Here is a 20,734-nt window from a genome sequence, read left to right on the forward strand (position 1 = left end):
CCCACCGTATGTGGGGCCCACTGAACTAATTATATGTGGGGCCTACTACAATTTTAAAAAAAAACCTCCGAAGTCTGATGAAATCAACTCGCACTCTATCTACGTCGCTCCACATAAAACCCTATGAGCTTTGGTGAAATCAATTTACACTCCACGAATAACAAATCCACAGAAAACACCCCAAGACTTCTGCAAAACCAACCCGCTTAATGTATATCATTGACGGGTTAAATCGCCTCACACATTTACACACTGCATAATGGGCTATAACACTGCCCATAATAGAATATACTAAGGGGGTGGAGGATTTCTGCCCCCACATTACGCCACATAGGCTGAAATATCTCGGGCGTCGGATCGCGCGTGAATGGCTCAAATTGATCCAACATATGGGTGCCACATATGAGCCCCACCGTGGGCCCCGTAGGACCCAAGTGGGCCCCACTGTGGACTCACGGGACCCACAAGTGGGTCCCACCGTATGTGGGCCCACGGAACCAATTATATGTGGGGCCTACTACAGTTTTAAAAAAACCCTCTGAAATATAATAAAATCAACTCGCACTCTATCTACGTCACTCCACATAAAACCCTATGAGCTTTGGTGAAATCAATTTGCACTCCACGAACAACAAATCCACAGAAAACACACCAAGACTTCTACAGAACCAACCCGCTTAATGTATATCGTTGACGGGTTAAATCGCCTCACATATTTACACACTGCATAATGGGCTATAACACTGCCTATAATAGAATATACCAGATAATCCCTACCTTTGGAAAGAAAAACATAGTAACTTTATTGTCAATTATACTCAACTCATTTATATAGTCCAGCCCACACTCAGTTAATTTCAGCCTACACTTCATTTTATAAAAAACTCTTTATCAAAATTAATATATAGTCCAGCCCACACTCAGTTAATTCATAAATATCATTTATTCAAGCCACCTCTTCATCAATTTTACGAGAACTCTCTCGATCCAACTACCTCTCAAGTAACTTTATGACAATCAACCAACGATCCATGCATTTTTTATAAATCTAAGCTCTACAGCAATTAACCCATGCTCCATAGACTTTAAAAAAAAGCCCTAAAGTTCCTAAAATTGTACTCACACCCAAAACTTTGCAAAAAGGCTCCCAAAATCATGACGATCAAACCGCGGCCCCTACATTCTAACTAAGTAATAATACACTAAAATTTCTATAAATTAATTCATAGCCTAAAAATTCGCGAAAAACATTTCCAGCCTTCGTACCAATCACTCGCCAGTCTTTCTAGTATCGGCATCTAAACAGAGCCTTAGGTTTTTTCTTTAAAAATATTTAAGAACCTTAGGGACCGAAATGGAAGATAAGTCATGGGAAACATTTATCCATGGGCGTGGAATTGAACAGCCGAACAACAAGAACACAAGCCAAACCAAAACTGCCTCTTCCGCCGGATTGGAAACTACCGGATGCTACCGGCGCTGCTAATCCAACGCTTTCCACCTTAAAAATATCCGATTAGCGCCTCTATCAACAACCCGTAGGCCGTAGCTACTTGAATTTATATAGCCACCATTAGAGAAGGTAGGAAGGGGAGAGCAGCCAAGACACAAGAAAGGGTGGGGAGGACTGGAGAAGGTTAGGAAGGGGAGGGAGATAAATCGAGGGGAAGGGTAGAACCCTGGAGGAATTGGCCGGAATAGACACGACTTCTTGGGCGAATTCCTAGCGATCGGATCGAAGCAGTCCAATCTTTGAAGTCGGCCATGCGGTTGATTTCTCTGTTTGGTTTGTCTGGTAGGCTGGTTTCTTGATTTATCAAGTGTTCTTGCTTTGGATTTCCGCAATTTCTCTATCATGTTGGGCTCTGTTGAGTTGTTTTTGGTAATTTGGTTTGCTTGTCCCGATCGATGACATGGCGAATGCTCTAGAGTCGCCCCAAATTTGTGCTGCTCGCTTTCATACGCTTAGCTGGTTCTAAGTCCCTTCTTTAATTAGATTGGGGTTCCTAGCCTGAACTTTGATTGGGGTTCCAGAGTACTGATATATATGCGTGATGGACCTCTACTTTTTTTTAATTTATGTATAGTCTGGAAAATGGAATGGCATAATATTATCTGTATTTCAAGCTATTCAATGATTGAGGTGGCTTTCACTTGCTGTTTCTGATGCATAAGTTAGAAGCTGATACTTTCCTTCTATGAACTGAATAAAGTATACTAGCTCATATCATTTACTGAGCTCAGCTGTATGGTGAAGTATGTAATGCCCTTCGATTTGCTTCTGCAGGATTGTGATGGGCATGGCTCGTCCCAGGTTTCTGGTTGCTTGTTCAGGCTCAAAGTAATGCTTCATCTCTGGTTGCTGTGGTAGCATTGGAAAGATGATGGTATCCTTGCTTCAGATGCATTTGAGTCGGATATCAGAGTGTGGTTCTACCCTTCCAGAGACTGATTTCAGTAGATGATTCTTGGAGCATCAGTTTGCTGTTCTGGTGACTGAAATACAGATTCTGAATTAGGTGCAAATCCAAATTAGGAAACAAAATCTTTCAGCGAGGATAAGAAAGATTGGTTGCGATGGGTTTACCTCAACTTTCTTCAGTCAAGGATGATGCGCCAACAGCACCGCACACATCCTTTTCGTGTCCTCCACATTGTGGAGGTGTTGGTGCCTGTGATTTGGATGGCCTTGCAGGAAGCTCAAGTAGCAGGGTGTTTTCATACCCATTGATTGGTGATTTCAATAGAAAAACTGCATTAGATGCTTCGAATGAATCAAATGGGTATTCCAAAGATGGGTACGTGTTTGACGAATCTGCAGACCTCCATGGACCAAAAATCGACTCAAGAGATGCACGTTATAGGATTTGTCCTAAACTGGTGCCTTCTGTCCATATGCCAGCAAGGAGGGTTGTGGGCTTTGAATCTAGTTGTATTGGGGCTTCTGATGGAACAGAAACAGATACAGATAAAGTCAATTCATCTTTGGTCGACAGCAGTTGCCATTTGCCATTTGATCAGCATGAGCTTCAGGCAAGGAAGAGACTTCTATCCCCATTGAAAAATGTGCTCCCTAAACAGTTCCATGGTGATACGCTCAACATTTCTTCTGGTGATTCTAGCTTTAGGCATTCTGATTCAGCCGGTAAACTATACAGTTCTGGTTTCCAAGATAATAAAAAAGCCAACACCAGATGCCTCAATTCTTTTGAAACACAGGACACTCCAACCTCTAGGTGCTCTAATTGGAGCCCAGAATGGGATGTTACTAGGAGCATTTCTGATTCATTCACTGATGGTCCTTTACTTGGGAGCAAGGATTCTATATCCTATTACGACCATCTAGCAGCTAGTGCGAAATTAGCACACTCTCCGCTTTCTCTGTCTCCTCTTAGCCCTAAATATATGAACAAAATTAATGTTACAGGATCTCAAAGATATATGAGAGATCTTGAAAATGACTTCCTTGATTTAAAGGAAACTGGATGTTCTGATGGAACTAGGATGCAGGAGATATCAGAAGAAACTAACTTCTTACATGATGAACTTGATGTTATGACACCTAAATGTAGTTCACTGAGAAGATACCGAAATTGGGGCCCTGAATTTTCCCCTACATCTCCTCGAATCGGTTATGGTCGGAGTTCGAGTTTACTTGTGAGGAGGTCACTAGTTGGCTCCTTTGAGGAGTCCCTTTTATCTGGTCGATACTCATATGGAAAAGAAAATCAGGTCTCTAATTTCTGTTTACTTACGTGTACTATCGTACAGGATTACTTATTGTTGAACCTGATTCCCTTTTCCTCTCTGAATGCAGACAATTGATGGTTTCTTAGCTGTTCTAAACATCACTGGTGGTAGTTTCTTCCCCACAACTCAGAAACTTCCGTTTTCAGTAACAAGCATCGATGAGGATAGCTCCTTATTGTACTATTCTTCTATTGATCTTGCGGGGAGACTGCCTGCTAATAACAGCAAAAGTCCAAAGCTCCAAAGAAGCTATAGCAATAATGATTCACGATCAGCAAAGAGTCATCTACGCATCCCTGTTAAGGGTCGCATACAACTGGTACTGAATTGCTTTGTATCCTTGAGATTAATATCATTCCAGCCTTTTCCCAGTTTATTCTTGGTGAAATTGTCGTTCTACATCGTACACTGGTCTATGTTGTTTTTCTCTATTTGAACTCGTTCATAATCAGATATTTTTATGATTAGAAACTTTCTTGGGGATGGAGCTGTCTGCATTCTACTTTGATAGAATTGGTTACGGCTGGTATAAAACATATTAACTTCCATTTTCCATGCTGCATGAAATTAATATCATCAATGCTGCTGAGTTCATGCATAATATTGAGCATTTTTTAATAAATATCCTGTATTTGTTACTAAGTCTATAGGTTCTCATAGGCATCACCGAGGTTTGCGTATATATTTTTTAAAAGATTTTTATACTTAACTGCATTACACGGGGTTGATATTTCTCTGACTGGCATTTTATTTTCAATCCTTCTGTTGTTTGCACCTTACCTTGGACTATTCATTTTATGTTTTAAATTGTTCCAAATGTTTGGACTTATTATCTTTTGAATATATTTACTTAATGCTGGGATCTCTAGCCAAGTCGGCTGAAAAATTCTTTGTTGTTTGTCGTTGGTTAGTTTCCCCCCACAGCAGTCAATAAAGGCAAAAGTGTACAGGAATAGATGGATTTGGAAGTTGTATACTGTGTCTCCAAACTATTGAAATAATAAAAAGTATAAATTTGACAGGTCGTGAGCAACCCGGAGAAGACTCCACTTCATACTTTCTTCTGCAACTATGATTTGAGTGACATGCCTTCTGGAACCAAGGTACAAGAATGACTAATGGACAATTTATTATATCTACGACCTTGGACTAATATTTTTTGTTGCATACTGAAGAGAACTGAATGTTCATCGTATGGTTATATGTTTACCTGTCTGAATATGTTCAGACATTGTTTTCCTTTTTGGGTGAGCAAATTTCATCTCTCAGGTTGCTTGCTAGCCTGATACCTTTTGTGTAGGCATAGTTTGATATTAATCATGTTCATAAGAGATCACATATATTACAATGCATTGCTCCTCTATATTAGATCTGCTAAGTGGAAATGAAAATGTTTAGTGCAGGTAATTTATTGTTTAGTGCATGCCTAAAAGTATGGAGACCTGCAACGAAAATGCTTTACCTTTTCTCAGAGGGACTGAATGCTACATTTTTTCTGAGGGATGCTTTATCAATAGTAGTGGCCTGTTTTTTTTTTTCTATCTGTCTTTCTCATCATGTTTCTCTTGTTGTGTAACGAGACAGACTTTCATGCGGCAAAAGGTCACATTGTCCCCCTCTGTCTTACCCTCTAATCCTGCGGAAGAAGGAAACAGGGCCTGTGATGTTAATATTGGGCCCAAATCTTCTGAGTCAGTCTCATGTGGAAGTGAACCTAGAGAACGGGGAACTCTATATTGTGAATGTAATGGAGCTGATAGCCTGATGATACCAAATAATGGTTGAATCCAAACTGGTAGGTTTTGGGGCAATGCTAATTTTTCTGTTTGTCTTTGCAGGCTGCAGCTGTGGACAGAACTGCAAGTCAAATGACGAATCAGAAAAAGGAGATCTGAATGCAAGATGTCGCTCTCCTGGGAATAAGAAAGACAATTCTGATTCTGATGATTGCTGCTGTCAAGTGGATAAGGTTGGCTTAGGTGGAAAGAAACCATGCTGCTCATCTTCTAAGATCAATGATAGTTCAGGCGGAGGTGTGCTTCGTTATGCTCTGCACCTACGTTTTCTGTGCCCCTCCTCCAAGAAATCCTCGAAATCAATGCTACGGTGCAAATCTGATCCATCATCAGCGCCATACAACAGTAATACGGTGGCCGAGGAAGAGCGTAGATTCTATATCTACAACGATCTTAGAGTTGTATTTCCTCAAAGGCACTCAGATTCAGATGAAGGCGAGGTATGCAAACCGATCTTGGCATTTTCCATTTCTTCTTTCCATCACCAGTCTGAAACCAGGTTGATTTACAGTATAGTTGGTTGCATGAAATGCACATACTTAAAAAAGATGAGATTCTGTTATTCCCTATAGATGATGGTAAACCATCTTGTAGTCTTATCTTAGAATAATTTCAAAACACTTATTTAAGTTTGTCCAAACAGCCTATCTATCCCCAACAGTCGTGCCGTTCCTTGTTTCTTGTTCTGTTAAATCCATAGATTTAAAACATGACAGGTTTCATCTTTGCTGCAGCTGCGAGTGGAGCATGACTTCCCCGCTGATCCCAAGTACTTCGACATAAGCAACTGATGTTTACTGTGCCCTGATCTCTTGTATAGCTTGCGCTCCTGCGCATAAAAAGAATCTGTAGATATTTTACCATGACTAACTCGGTCACCAGCCGTTTCATCTTTCGCCAGCAAACTGTACAGGTTTAATCTTCCAATAAAATGCATGTTCTCAAATGTTCTATCTATATGCGCTTTGCCTCCTGATTTTGAAACTTGGCAACTGAAATGCTTAGTGTTAAGAAATTAACATGAATGTTTGTATGCTGAGATCCGCTGGAGGCAGCACGGCGCTGGTGCTGCTGCTGGTGGCCCCACCCATGCTTGTTTCAGGTGCGTGGGCCGATTCCGCTCTGGTGAAGTTACATTGGGCCAAGCGTTGTGTGGGGGTGGGCCGTCTCCGGAAGCCCATGTAATGACGGTTTTGCGAGTTTTAGTGGATCGGGCCGAAAATTGGGCTGCGCCATGACATACTACTTCCGTTCGTGCTGCGTGTCTTTTTTTTTCTGAAATATCTCCCATACATGCAACATGCCCCTAGCAGATGAGACATCTTTTTGAGAGGACTCGTCGAGAATTCCCGGGAAAAAGGCAAACACTTTCGAAGAGAGTCCAAACGTTATCAGACATGACCTGCTTAATAGTCATCCGTGTACATGGAGGAGTCTAAGATGGCCGGGTGTAAGACAGGGAGAGTCCCTCAAGGTCATTCCCTTCTTCAGACAATAAACCCTTTCACCTTATTACAAATAGAGCACGTCTACTTATCGTGTAATAAAAGTGCCCAAGGCTCCGACAATAGCTGCCGCTGTTCGCGATCGCCGCACGCGAACGTGTCAGGCAGACAGAGGAGAGAGGAGGGCAGCCGGCCGCGATCGACGATGACGATCGAGCAGCTGGAGTCGCAGGCGGTGGCGGAGCCGACGACGATGAGGGCCGCCTCCGCCGCGGAGTTGAGGACCAGCGCGGCGCTCCGGCTGGCGGCCTTTGCGGCGTCGCTCGCCGCCGCGGTGGTCGTGGCCACCAACCGGCAGGACCGCTGGGGCATCACCGTCACCTTCAGGATGTTCGCCGTCTGGGAGTACGTATATCTATCTAGCTAGCTTGCCGGCGATGATGGCTTTATGGTCTCGGCCGCCGACTGACCGGCGATCTGCAACGTGAAAATTAAACTTGCAGGGCGTTCGTGTCCGTCAACTTCGCCTTCGCCGCCTACTCGGCGCTCACGGCGATCTTCGTGAAGCGGCTCGTCAGCAAGCACTGGCTGCACCACGCCGACCAGCTCGCGGTAAACCTGCAGGCAGCGTCGACCGCCGGCGCCGGGGCGATAGGGTCGGTGGCCATGTGGGGAAACCAGCCCAGCGGGTGGTTCGCCGTGTGCCGCCTCTACCGGCTCTACTGCGACAAGGGCGCCGTCTCCCTCGCGCTGGCGTTCGTCTCCTTCGTCGCCATCGGCGCCGCCGCCACGCTCTCCCGCTTCCCGGCGAGGCCACCACCTCCACCACCGGCCTCCAGATAGAGAATTTACATACTTCACTTGGTTGCAAGATGCAACTCACTCTTCATATACGTTTGCTAGTCTAATTTGCGTTTTTATAAACTAGAACTGTATAGATGTTTTTACTGAGATATTAAATGTGGTTAACACAACTAGGGATTCAAGACGGTAGAAACAAAACGGGTATGAACATATGCATCACCAGGCGCTCGTAGCTAGTAAAACCACATGGTAAACAAGTACTGTAAGCTACCTATTTCTGTTCTGATGGCAGCAGCAAAAGGGGTGTCGTTTCTTGCAACTTACAAGCATACCGTGCAGTCTCTTGCATTGACTGACCAATGACGACGCTTGCTTCAACGCAAAATTTGGCTCGGCTGCGTGGCGATCCAGCAATAGCATCAGGCATAGGTGTAGCACCGTACCACCACCTTCGGATGTTAGTAGCTCCATCCTACTAGACGCAACACACCGAGCTCGATCTTCACAGGCTCTTGGCTCATCCGCCATTGACGGCATTCAGTGCTTCAGTCGACTTGACAAACCGCCCTTTCACCCGCTTCCTCGTGTCCGCCCTCAGCTTCCTCGATTCGTAGCGGATGTGCTTCTCATACCTACAGAAAGATGATGGATAGAGCTGTGAGTAAACTGTAACTGTGTCCTAATAATGCAGAAGAAATTGCAGTCAGCAGCAGCCAGGAAAGGGCCAAGCTCAGCTTTCATCGTTACATGCCTGCGATTCTTCCTCTTCTCCCTGTACCGCTGCATCGCGCTGTCCCTGTTCTGCGCAAGCGTCTCGCTGTCGATCCTCATGGCAGCAGGCCTCTCAGCTGCAACGGGGGAGACGGTTTGATCCCCGAAGGAGATCTCCCTTGTGAGTGCTGGTCCTGGAGTGGGCACACGGTTCCCGGAGGTTGTCGGTCCATCAATCGTCGAGGCACAGGAGCTCACCTTCCGTTTGTTGCTCCCAGTGCTCACCTGAGAACAAGAAAAATTAGATACATATCAGCAGCTTGCCAATGCTGAAAGTTTTACTGCATAGCCATAGAGAGACTTGGTACTTCTCCAAAACGATGCAAAACCGAGAACACGTGGTGGGGTATTGTGTAGGGATTTTTTTTTGGCAGTGACAAAATCAGCTTTTAATGTTTCATAAGGAAAAAGGAAACAAGATGCCTCCCATGACTTGTGGACCAGAGGGGGACGCAATAAGGATATGTGTTGACAGCCAAATTTGGCACCTGCCAAGGCCGACCAATCCGACCGGTCGGGTCGATCGGTTAGACCGGTCTGGTCTGTACAGTCTGAGTAGAATTAGGTTTTTTGTAAAGAGTCCTCATGTAATCCTACTCGTGAAGGGATACGTCTTCCCGGCCTATAAATATAAAGGCTAAGGCCGATTGAGGTTATTCCCAATCGAATCAATACAAAAATCGCATTACTTTTTATCTCTCAAACCCTAGCTTTTTCCAAACCTAGATTGCTTTTTTCCTTCGTCTCGACGGCGTTTGAAGACGTTCTGAGTGGCCTACCGATCTCAGAGCAACCCTACGTTCACGAGCTCCGACGGGGTCCCTCCTGAGCTCGCTGTTCTAGGTCTTCGCGAGCTCCCTGCTTGCACCGGTCAGACCGGTCGGCGAAACCGGTCAGACCGGTCCGCCCAGGGTTTTCGCTGTGTTGATCGTTTTGACGATCGTTGCGCATTCTAGCGCATTCGAGTGTGTTGGCGCGATTCTGTGTCAACATACTTTTTGGCGACTCCGCTGGGGAACAGATTAATCTGGTTTTTCAAACCGATCTAATCTAACTTCTCCGGAAAGATGAGTACTCATGGTGAAATTCACAACGACAACGTCATCAAGGCGACCATTGAAGAACTCACTAAAGACGAGCGCAGGGCCTACCTCATCGCTGAAGAGCACCTAAAAGAGCAGTTCCTTCAAGGATTCAAAAAGGAGCGAGGAGGCCTATTCAAGAGGGTCGGGGAGTTCGTGATGCCATCATTCAAGCTGAACTAAGACAAGGTTGAGGTACTTCCTAATTATCCCTCTGAATTAGTCAAGCAATTCTCTCTTATGGTAGATTCGAAAATATCCGCCGCACAAGTAGCTGCAGGAGAGAGTTTTGCTGGGCTCAATGATCAAATTGAGGCACTTAAAAAGGGCAAAGGTGTCGAGGATGGCACTTATATTCCATAAACGAATTCGGCTGGCACATCTGCTACCCATGATCAATTCTTTGGGATGCCGCCGAACTCGTTTCCAGGGCAAACGCCGTTGCCATCTACTGTCCACGCGCCACCGGTCCCACCGGTCTCCTCGACCGGTCAGACCGGTGCGGGCGGTCAGACCGGTTACACGACCGGTCAGACCGATCCAACAGGACAGTGTCCAGTGCCCTCTGCACCGCACGCTTCTATTCCCGGTTCGGCCGTCCCTAGCCGAACCAATGAGATAGTGATGCATGCCGGGCCTCATACTACATCACAGCAGGGATCTGGACCTCACCGAGGACCGATTCCTAACACAAACATGACTTACACCGGTCCTACCACGCAACGTGTTTCGGCCTCTTCGCATACATCGGCCAGCGGTACTTATCAGGCCGATTTCAACAGGTTTACTGAGGATTTGGCCGGTGTGCTTAAATCTAAACTTGGGATTGATATGGGTGGGTCGTGTTTATATCAAAAGCCGTATCCTCCAGAGTTTGATTTCGTTTCATATCCTGCTGGTTGGCACGTTCCCGAGTTTGTGAAATTTAATGGTGAAGATTCTCGTACGACTTGGAAACATGTTAGCCAATATGCCTTGCAATTGGAAAAAGCGGGTCTTAACGATGCTTTGCGTGTTCGCTTATTTTCTTTATCATTGACCAGAACCGCTTTCTCTTGGTTTTCCTCGCTTGCGCCGGGATCGATTTTAAATTGGAATCAATTAGAGCGCAAATTTCATGATCACTTCTTTAGTGGGGAAGCCGAAGTTAGATTGCTAGACTTAACATCGGTTAGACAAAACCGAGATGAATCGGTTTTGGATTATTTCCAGAGATTTAAAGCTTTAAAAAACCGTTGTTTCAATTCGTCTATTTCGGAAAAAGATTTGGCGGATTTGTCATTTAATGGCTTGCGTTCTTATTTGATAGGGAAACTAGAAGGTTTTGATTTCATTACGGTTAATCATTTGCAAATGCGAGCTGTTGGTGTCGAATTTAAGTATAAAAATTCTAAATATTCCTTTAAGTCTCATCGATCTAACACGTATGTTGCTGAGAATGATTCCGACTGTTCAGACGATGAGGGAAAGGGAGTGTACGCCGCTGAATTTGTTTGGCCGTCAAAGGACAAACCTTCTATGTGTCATTCGCTTAAGCCGGTTCAAAAGAATCGGCAAAATGAGATGAAATTTACTTTTGATGTTTCCAAGTGCGCTTGGATTTTTGATGAATTGATTAAACATGGAAACATTCGTTTGTCTCATGCTATACCGTCGCCGGAAGAACTAAAAAGGCATGTATATTGTAAGTGGCATAATTCTTTCTCACATGATACTAATGATTGTAATATTTTCCGTCGACAGATCCAATCGGCTGTAGATGAAAGACGATTGGTGCTTTCTGAGATGCAAGTAGACAAGACCCCCTTCCCTGTCCATACTTTGGAACTGAATAATCCAAAGGTTCTCCTTCGGCCGGAGCAAGCCGAAGGGGCTCAAGGGAAGAATGTGGTGATTGGAGATCCAAGGCTGATAAATGCAAATGATAAGATTCTGGCCCGAGAAGTCGTTGCTGAGAAGACTCCTGATGGGAAGCCGACTTTGAGGATTTTTGTTAATGCTCCTAAGCCCGGGGAGCAAGCAAGTTCCTCCAGTCAGCCTGCTGACCAGGCGCAACCGGTCAAACCGGTAGCATCAACCGGTCAGACCGGTCCGACCGGTCCGACCGGCCCACGGAGCAGCTCCGAACTTTCAAGCCGAAACGTCCGGAAGAGGGTACTTGGAAAATAAATGTGCCAAAACTGCAGGGTAGGCGTACAAATCAGGGACCTACCTTTGGGTAGTTATTGAACAAGTACACTAAGACCGTTCAACAAGATCGGCCATTCAAAAATAGGCCTCATTCACCACCGCGTCGGGGTAATGCTTCGCCTCCAAGGAGGGAATTCATCAGGCGCAGGAGTAATTATCCTCAGTTTCCTCCACAAAAGGTGTATTCTACTATGCCTTGGTCCCCACCGGCGTCAAATGCAGTTAATCTGGTGTGGGAACATGAGGGGATTTGGCTCCAGTGCTTTCCAATGCCATATCCACCACCATATAAGAGGGAGGAAAAGATCAAGGACGCCAGTACACGACCGATTGGGAGCACACCAATCTGGTCCAGCTCAGTAGGCGCCACCGGTCAGACCGGTCCCCTATGACCGGTCAGACCGGTCTCGGCAGAGACCGGCGCGATTTGTTTCTCCGCGGGTTGAATACCGCGTGAAGGAAAAGAAGTTAGAGGTGCAATCAGAAGCTACTCTAGAGAAGGCTAAAGCCGATACTGTTGTTCAGATCGGCGAGATTAAAGTGGTTGTGCAAGATAAGGGTAAAGAGCCGATGGTGATTGATAAATCGGCTACTTCTTCTGTTCCTCCTGTCCAGAAACCTTTTACTGCTAACAATCATGAGGCCGGTGGCAGCAAAGTGGCGGAAAAATACCATCAACCTCGTTGGTGTCCCGAGGGATTGACACATACCCAGAAGAGGAAGCTCCAACGTCTTCGCAATAAGGAAAAGAGGGAGCAGGAGGCAAAGAAGGCGAGGGATGAGTACTTCAACAAATACATACCCATGATCCGTCAAGGCAAGGTGTGGCAAGTCAAGACAGTTGACCAGCCAACAGAAAGACCGGTCGAACCGACCCCGGCGACCGGTCAGACCGTTGCTTCTGACCGGTCAGACCGCCCTGAGCCACCGGTCAGACCGATTGAGCCCAGTGCAGAGAGTACAACCGAATCAGCAGTGCCTGTTTCGGTTTCTCGAGTTGATGGAGTAGAACCAGCTCCTCCAACGACGGAAGAGGAAGAATTGGTGGATTATGAGGCGTCTCCAGAGCGCAACAATTTGGAGATTAACGTTGTGCACATGTCTTCGGATTATCTCATAATTTCTGAAGAGGAGGTGGTTCATCTTCAATTTGGTCCTCGTGATGCTGTGTTCTACAAGCCCAAGGAATCGGATAACCACTTGAAAACTCTCTACATGAGGTAACATCTTAATGGAAAGCCGATTTCTCGCATGTTAGTGGATGGTGGGGCTATTGTAAATCTTATGCTCTACTCATTGTATAAGAAGCTTGGCGGGAAGGACGAGGAGCTGATCAAGACCAACATGACGGTTAGCGGTGTAGGTGGAGGTGATCCCATTGGTGCCAAGGGAGTTGCGTCCATGGAGTTGATCGTTGGAAGCAAGACGCTTGCCACAGCCTTCTTCGTCTCGAAAGTGCAAGGTAACTTCAGTTTAATACTTGAGCGCGATTGGATTCATGCCAATCAATGTGTTCCGTCTACTTTGCATCAATTTCTTATTCAGTGGATCGGTGATGACGTTGAGATAGTGCCTGGGGACACTTCTTCCTTCATAGCTACCGCCGATTCCAATTCCATTGATGCCAATGACAGCAACAAGTGCTTATCGGGCTTGGATCTGTCCGATTATGAACATATCAGTTGCAACAAGGAGGGTTTCGTTCCTGCAACTCTAAAGCCGATGGAAAATCGGCTAAATCACTTAATGCTGTAAAGATGAGTCCAGCAGGCGACTCAGGTACAACCAGTCAGACCAGTCCTCTTCGGATCGGCCATCAGAGCCGACCGGTCAGACCGGTCCAACGCAAAGTGGCTCCAGCAACGCATTGAGCACTATCGGGCGCGTACAAATGATATGTGCGAAACTATTAAAGAATCAGAAGACATGGACAAGCTGGGCCAAGGTTTTACGTCGGCTGATTCTTTAGAAAAGGTAGATTTAGGTGATGGTACTATTCCTAGGCCGACTTTTGTAAACAAAAATTTATCAGTTGAATTTAAAGCCGATTTGATAAAGTTATTAAAAGAATATATCGATTGTTTTGCTTGGGATTATTCTGAAATGCTGGGATTGAGTCGTGATCTTGTTGAACATCGCTTACCAATCAAAGCCGGTTTTAAATCTTATAAACAACCGGCTAGGCATTTCAATCATAGTATTTATGACCGAATTAAAGAGGAGATTAATCGATTATTAGATGCTGGTTTTATTCGATCTTGTCGTTATGCGGATTGGATCTCTAATATTGTGCCCGTTGAAAAGAAAGATTCGGGTAAGATTCGTGTTTGCATTGATTTTAGAGATCTCAATAAAGCTACTCCCAAGGATGAATATCCTATGCCTATTGTCGATATGCTAATTAATGAAGCATCGAGACATCGTATTATTAGCTTTCTTGATGGTAACGCGGGTTATAATCAAATATTCATGGCTGAGGAAGATACGTCTAAAACGGCCTTTGTGTGTCCCGGATTTGTTGGTTTGTTTGAGTGGGTGGTTATGACTTTTGGCTTAAAGAATGCCGGTGCAACTTATCAGAGGGCTATGAATTTGATCTTCCATGATTTGCTTGGTGTTATCTTGGAAGCGTACATTGATGATATTGTTATTAAATCGGCCAGTTTGGATTCTCATTTACTCGATTTAAGACTTGCTCTTGAAAGGATACGTCGGTATGGTTTGAAGATGAATCCACTCAAATATGCTTTTGGAGTATCGGCGGGAAAATTCCTTGGTTTCATCATTCATGAGAAGGACATAGAGATTGATCCTAAAAGAATTGAAGTTATGAGGAAAGTTGAGGCTCCTACTTGCAAGAAAGACTTGCAAAAGTTTCTGGACAAGGTAAATTATTTGAGAAGATTTATTTCTAATTTGTCCGGAAAGATTGATGCTTTCACTCCTATTCTTCGGTTAAAGAATGAAGCCGAATTTACTTGGGGGCAAAACAGCAAGAGGCATTTGAGAAAATTAAATACTATTTGTCTTCGCCGCCGGTTCTTAAAGCACCTAGGAGAGGTGTTCCTTTTAAACTTTATATAGCGGCCGAAGATAAAGTTATTGGAGCTGTTTTGACTCAAGAGACCGAAGGAAAGGAGCATGTTGTTATTTATATAGGCCGACGACTTATTGATGCGGAAACAAGGTATACTTTTATTGAAAAGTTGTGTTTGTCTTTATATCATGCTTGTACTAAATTGCGACACTATCTACTATCTAGTATATGCATAGTAGTATGTCAAACCGATGTGATAAAACATATGTTGCAAAAGCCGATTTTGAGCGGTAGAATCGGCAAGTGGGCATATGCTTTGATAGAATATGATTTGGCTTGTGAACCTTTGAAGTCTATGAAAGGCCAAATTGTAGCAGATTTCATTGTTGAGCATCAGATTAATGATGAGCATAATTTAGAAATCGGCCATATTTTTTGCACACCATGGAAGCTTTATTTTGATGGATCGGTTTGTGATGATGGGAAAGAAATTGGTGCTGTCTTTATATCTCCAAGTGGTGCTGTTTTTTAATTCTCAAACCGATTAGAAGAATATTGCACAAATAATCAAGTTGAGTATGAAGCATTATTATTCGGCTTGAAAATTTTACAATCCATGGGCGTGAAGCATGTTGAAGTTTTTGGTGATTCGCTTCTCGTTGTGCAGCAAGTATCTAAGGTATGCCAATGTTATAATGGTTCATTAAATGCATATCTTGATAAGTGCCTCGAAATTATTTCTTCTTTTAATGAATTCATTATAAGACATTTGCCAAGAGAAGAAAATGGACAGGCTAACGCTCTGGCTCAGCAAGCATCTGGTTATAATGTTAGAAAAGAAAAATTAAACATTAGAAGACCGATGCAAATGATAGCCGAGTTGCAGTTTCTGGAAGAACCGGTCAAACCGGTTGACACGACCGGTCTAACCGCCCCGACCGGTCCGGAGACCGGTCTAACTGATCAGACAACAGAAAACACTGATTCGGCTATGAAAAAAGCCGAAGATCAGGATTGGAGAGTTCCTATAATCTCCTATCTTAAAGATCCTGGTCGTGATGCAGAGAGAAATATTCGACGTGCAGCGTTCAAGTATATTTTAATTGATGATGAGCTTTATCGTCGAACCGCCGAAGATTTGCTTCTCAAGTGTTTGGACTCGGATCAGCCAAGGTTGCTATGGGAGAAGTTCATGAAGGCATCTGTGGTACTCATCAATCGGCTCCTAAAATAAAGTGGTTGCTTAGGAGAGCCAGTTTTTATTGGCTTTCCATGATTTCGGATTGTTTCAAGTATTATAAAGGATGTGAAGAATGTCAACGGTTTGGGGATTTGCAATTGGTACCTGCTGCATCGTTACATCCTATCATTAAACCATGGCCATTCCGAGGTTGGGGATTGGATTTTATTGGACAAATTAATCCTCCATCTTCAAAGGGGCATCACTTCGTGTTGGTTGCTACGGATTATTTTACTAAGTGGACCGAAGCGGTTCTTTTGAAGAATATGACACATAGAGAGGTGATTGAGTTTATAATTGAGCATATTATTCATAGATTCGGTATTCCTCAAACTTTGACTACGGATCAAGGCTCTTCATTTATATCAAAGGAGGTACGCGCATTTATCGAGTCTTACAAGATCAAGTTGCTCAATTCATCTCCATATTATGCTCAGGCCAATGGACATGCCAAGTCAAGTAACAAGATTTTGATCAAGCTTCGGGTTGTTAGAGCTTACAATAAGAAGATAAAAGATAAATTTTTTCAGGTTGGGGATTTAGTTTGGAAGACAATATTACCTCTTGGGATGAAAAGCAATAAGTTTGGTAAGTGGTCGCCAAGTTAGGAGGGTCCATATAGAGTTGCTAAAATTATCTTCGGAAATTCCTACATGATGGAGACACTGCAAGGAGATCGACTACCTAGAGCTATCAACGGGAAGTAAGAAATTCTACCCAAGCGTGTGGTAATATGCATGAAGAAAGATGGCCGGTTTATGAGAATCGTCCTTAGCAGTATTTTTTAGGCCCTAGTATTGCATAAAATACTTATGTTTTACTTTTTAGCTTGTAAACTCACTAAAAAGCAGGGGGCATATGCTGACAGTCAAATTTGGCACCTGCCGAGGCTGACCGATCGGGTCTGTACAGTCCGAGTAGACTTAGATTTTTTGTAAAGAGTCCTTATGTAATCCTACTCGTAAAGGGGTACGTCTTCCCCGGCCTATAAATATAAAGGCTAAGGCCGATTGAGATTATTCACAATCGAATCAATACAAAAATCGCATTACTTTTTATCTCTCAAACCCTAGTTTTTTCCAACCCTAGATTGCTTTCTTCCTTCGTCTCGACGGCGTTTAAAGACGTTCTGAGTGGCCTGCCGATCTCAGAGCAACCATACGTTCACGAGCTCCGATGGGGTCCCTCCCGAGCTCGTTGTTCTAGGTCTTCGCGAGCTCCCTGCTTGCACCGGTCAGACCGGTCGGCGAAACCGGTCAGACCAGTCCGCCCAGAGTTTTCGCTGTGTTGATCGTTTTGACGATCGTTGCGCGTTCTAGCGCATTCGAGTGTGTTGGCGCGATTCTGTGTCAACAATATGTATGGTGGCCCATAACTATCCTGGTGACTGAAAACAGCTCGGCATGTTCATACCATATGGGACCACTGAGCCCACTTTTCATGAATAGCCTTTACAGAATAAGATCTATATCTAATTATGCACATGACTGCCTGAACACATTCAACAGTAAGTAGCGCATCAACATCAGCAAAAGCTCGGTTATGAAGTCAATTGAAGAGTAAGTGGTGCATCAAGCTATCAAACATGTGCAATATGTTGTGTCCTGTAAACAGAAACTTGTTTTTAGAAGTTTGGTAAGTTCGTCAAACAGCTGATTTTCAGTACATATTGAAGCTTTGATCAACAAGTTTTTTTCCCAAAAAAAAAAATATCCTCAACTCAACCATAGGATTTTATAATAGAAGCTAGCTAATAATTTCTTGAGAGGGGCAAATTCATGGTACAAATTAGAGGAAGATGCTCATCTATAAGAATGGCATAAGAAAAGTATGTTTCCTTTGACTTTGCTCCTCTGCATTTATAAGGCTATAATGATACAAAGAAAATTAAAAAACAATGCATTCAGTATATGAGATAAGTTAAGCCTTCACATCCATGACCAACAATAATTTATCTTCTATCACATGGCCTACATGAGAAGGATACATAGTTGAAACTGTTACTACAGGGAACTTGCCACATGTGTTGGGTAGGCACCCCTGCACACCAAGCATCCTTTAACGTATGGAAAAAAGGGAAGAAGACTTACATTTTTCGATGACAACTGACAGATATTAGAGGACATGACATCTTCGGCAGTTGAGCAGTATCTTGAGTCATAAATATCTTCCAGATCTTTCGTTGTCCCCGAAGAAATTTCCTTAAGCATGTCACTATAACTCTTAATCATAAAGCCTCCATGGTTCGAACCAAATCCAACTTCAATAGCAGACTTCTCATCGTGATCCCTTGACCTTCCTAAATTGAAGTCCCATATCTGGCATGCAAATAACAAAAAATGAACTGCCTTGCAGAACTTGGCAATAAAGTGATAAAAACACTCAAAGATGAAGTTAGAACTAAGTTGAGGATTCTGGAGCATCAGCAGTGTGAAGGATGTGACTTGTTGACAATGAAACGTGCAACCAGAAATTCAAACGATTGTTATTGCCACTGGTGCATGATTGAGCAGATTTACGTGAAAAGTATGATTCATTCCATATCCAAAAAGTCAAATATAGTCTGAAATTCTGAATAGTAGTCTGTAGCGTGAGAACTGAGAAATCACATTTAGCGCATTTTTCCACATCATGACAGCAACGCCTCTTGAGAAAGGTATGTCTAATTTGCATCCTTTCTAAAGGAAATGCGTCTTTTTTCACCAGCTCAATTTGTGCATTCAATGTTACTAAAACAACTTGTCCGTGAACGTTTATCCCAACTACAAGCTCTCTGTGAAAAAACCAAATCATAAATGGTGAAAGCTCTCTGTTTCTCTACTGAAAGCTACTGTGATCATCCTGTTTTCCTGGCTGACAAAACCTAGGAAACTAAAGGAAGAGGCATGACAAATCCAGAACCACAGATTACTACCTGATAATGCGCAAAAGGCACAGACCTGTAAAATAACAGACCAGATGAAACTAGAAATACAAAGATTCGTGTGAAACTAATTGTTTGCATCTACCAACTCACCTACCAGAGATCTTGTCCGCATTACTCAATCTAGTTGATATGCATAACGGACTAGAATCTGCAGCCAATTTGATTTCTATTGTTATCTTTGTAAATTAATAAGACCATACTGTTTCTCATTACCATGTCATCTTAACATGTGTGAGGCCACTGAATTTACAGCTCAATTTCACAACGCAACTAATAGATTTCTGATTAAGGCGTTAGCAGTATATAATCACCATGCAGATTGACTGGAAATAGCAGAGGTTACTGATCTCGGAATTATTTTTTCGTTTCCACTTAGTGGGAAGTTTACCTGTGTGGGCGGCACAGAGGGCGCAGTGCAATCCCATAGCAGTTGCTCGTCGTCGTCAGCCATCCGGTCGCTGCCGCCAATGAGCTCAGTGCAGTTGGCCGACGCCATCATGAGCAGGGACGTGTACGGCAACGGCACCTCCTGAGCGGCGGCAGGCGGAGGGTGAGGAGGCAGCGCGGGGGGCGCCACCATCTTGCCCGGCAGGCGGCCGCTGGAGGCCGCGGAGTTCCGGCGTGGCGTGCGGGGGCTCAGATCCGACGAGTGCGGCTGCTGCGGGTGCAAGGAGGTGTCGGCCTCGCGGCGCGCCATCTCGGCGAGCTGGTCGCACAGCGCCTCCCCCTTGAGCCGGTGGGCGCCGGCGGCGGGGGCGGCCACCTCCGGCGGGTCGCACGGCACGTAGAGGTCGCGCAGGTCCGTGTCGGCGCCCAGCATGGAGTAGTCGAGCACCGAGAAGAAGGCGTCGTCATCCGCCTCCTCCGCGGCGTCGCACCTACCGGCCGCGCCGCGGAGGTCGAGCCCCCACGACGCGGCGAGCTCGGCGGCCGAGGGGCACCCCGAGAACCCCTCCACCGCCACGCCGTCGCCGCGGCCCTCGCGGCAGTCCGCGCAGAGGAACGCCGCCTCGCCCCCGGCCCCGGCCGCCGCGGCGACGCGCGCGGCGGCCGGGCGCGCCGCGCACCCCGCGCAGAGCGGCGCCCGCACGTGCTTCCGCGAGAGCGCGTTGGCGGCGTGCACGTGGCGGTCGCACGCCACGCAGAGCCGCGCCGCGTCCGCGCGGCAGTGCAGCGCCGCCGCCGCCTCCCCGCAGTAGTCGCACGGCCACTGCTGCCTGCCCCCCGCCCCTCCCCCGCCGCCGCTCTTCATCTCCCGCGCCCGCCGCCACCGACCCGAACGCAAATGATCCCAACGCAACGCCACCCAACCCCCGCGCGCACGTGAACCACGCGGCCGCCTCGCGCCCGCGAACCAGGGACCGGGACCAGCCGACGCCGACGCCGACGGCGGATAAAATGGCTGGCCTGGTGAGAAGTGGAGGAGAGGGAAGCGAAGGGATGGCAAGCAGGTTTGCCGTTTGCCTCGCTCGCGCCCGCGCGCGACGCAATAAGCACAGGCAAGCGGGAGGAGGGAGGAGGCGGCGGCCGAGATCCGCCACGCGGCGCCGAACAGCGCACAGCTTCGTGCCTCCCCACGCGTCGACGCGGCGGGCGCGGTGAGGTGGCCCTGCCGCGGGGGGGCCGCGCCGCAGCGGCGGTGGGGGGGTGTCGGAAAATATCTCGCGGACCTCGCCGAGCTGGCAGTGCGCGG

At 45.6% G+C, this 20,734-nt stretch overlaps 3 protein-coding genes across 4 annotated transcripts; 2 read left to right on the plus strand and 1 right to left on the minus strand.

The window, feature by feature from the left end:
- The first annotated feature begins 1,359 nt into the window (after positions 1–1,359).
- On the plus strand, positions 1,360–6,503 carry LOC120678423. 2 transcript variants are annotated; one of them, XM_039959609.1, is made up of 8 exons: positions 1,372–1,795; positions 2,288–3,732; positions 3,818–4,069; positions 4,773–4,853; positions 4,926–4,997; positions 5,335–5,494; positions 5,589–5,986; positions 6,281–6,503. In XM_039959609.1, the coding sequence occupies exons 2-8, from the start codon at positions 2,578–2,580 to the stop codon at positions 6,335–6,337; spliced, it is 2,175 nt and encodes a 724-aa protein (XP_039815543.1). In that variant the 5' UTR covers positions 1,372–1,795; positions 2,288–2,577; the 3' UTR covers positions 6,338–6,503. The 2 variants fall into 2 exon arrangements, with proteins under 2 accessions (XP_039815544.1, XP_039815543.1); XM_039959610.1 differs by lacking the exon at positions 4,926–4,997 and having other exon boundaries at positions 1,360–1,795.
- Positions 6,504–7,196: 693 nt separating this feature from the next.
- Positions 7,197–7,834, plus strand: LOC120678287 (CASP-like protein UU-1). Its single transcript, XM_039959419.1, has 2 exons — positions 7,197–7,396; positions 7,495–7,834. Exons 1-2 carry the CDS (start codon positions 7,197–7,199, stop codon positions 7,832–7,834), a joined length of 540 nt encoding a protein of 179 aa, XP_039815353.1.
- Positions 7,835–7,916: 82 nt separating this feature from the next.
- Positions 7,917–20,512, minus strand: LOC120678424 (zinc finger protein CONSTANS-LIKE 15-like). Its single transcript, XM_039959611.1, has 4 exons — positions 19,430–20,512; positions 18,206–18,433; positions 8,547–8,791; positions 7,917–8,427 (listed from the first exon to the last, which is right to left on the minus strand). Exons 1-4 carry the CDS (start codon positions 20,291–20,293, stop codon positions 8,313–8,315), a joined length of 1,452 nt encoding a protein of 483 aa, XP_039815545.1. The 5' UTR covers positions 20,294–20,512; the 3' UTR covers positions 7,917–8,312.
- Positions 20,513–20,734: the final 222 nt, after the last annotated feature.

The sequence above is a fragment of the Panicum virgatum genome, chromosome 6N, assembly GCF_016808335.1.
Source record: "Panicum virgatum strain AP13 chromosome 6N, P.virgatum_v5, whole genome shotgun sequence".
In the NCBI taxonomy this organism is placed as follows: domain Eukaryota; kingdom Viridiplantae; phylum Streptophyta; class Magnoliopsida; order Poales; family Poaceae; genus Panicum; species Panicum virgatum.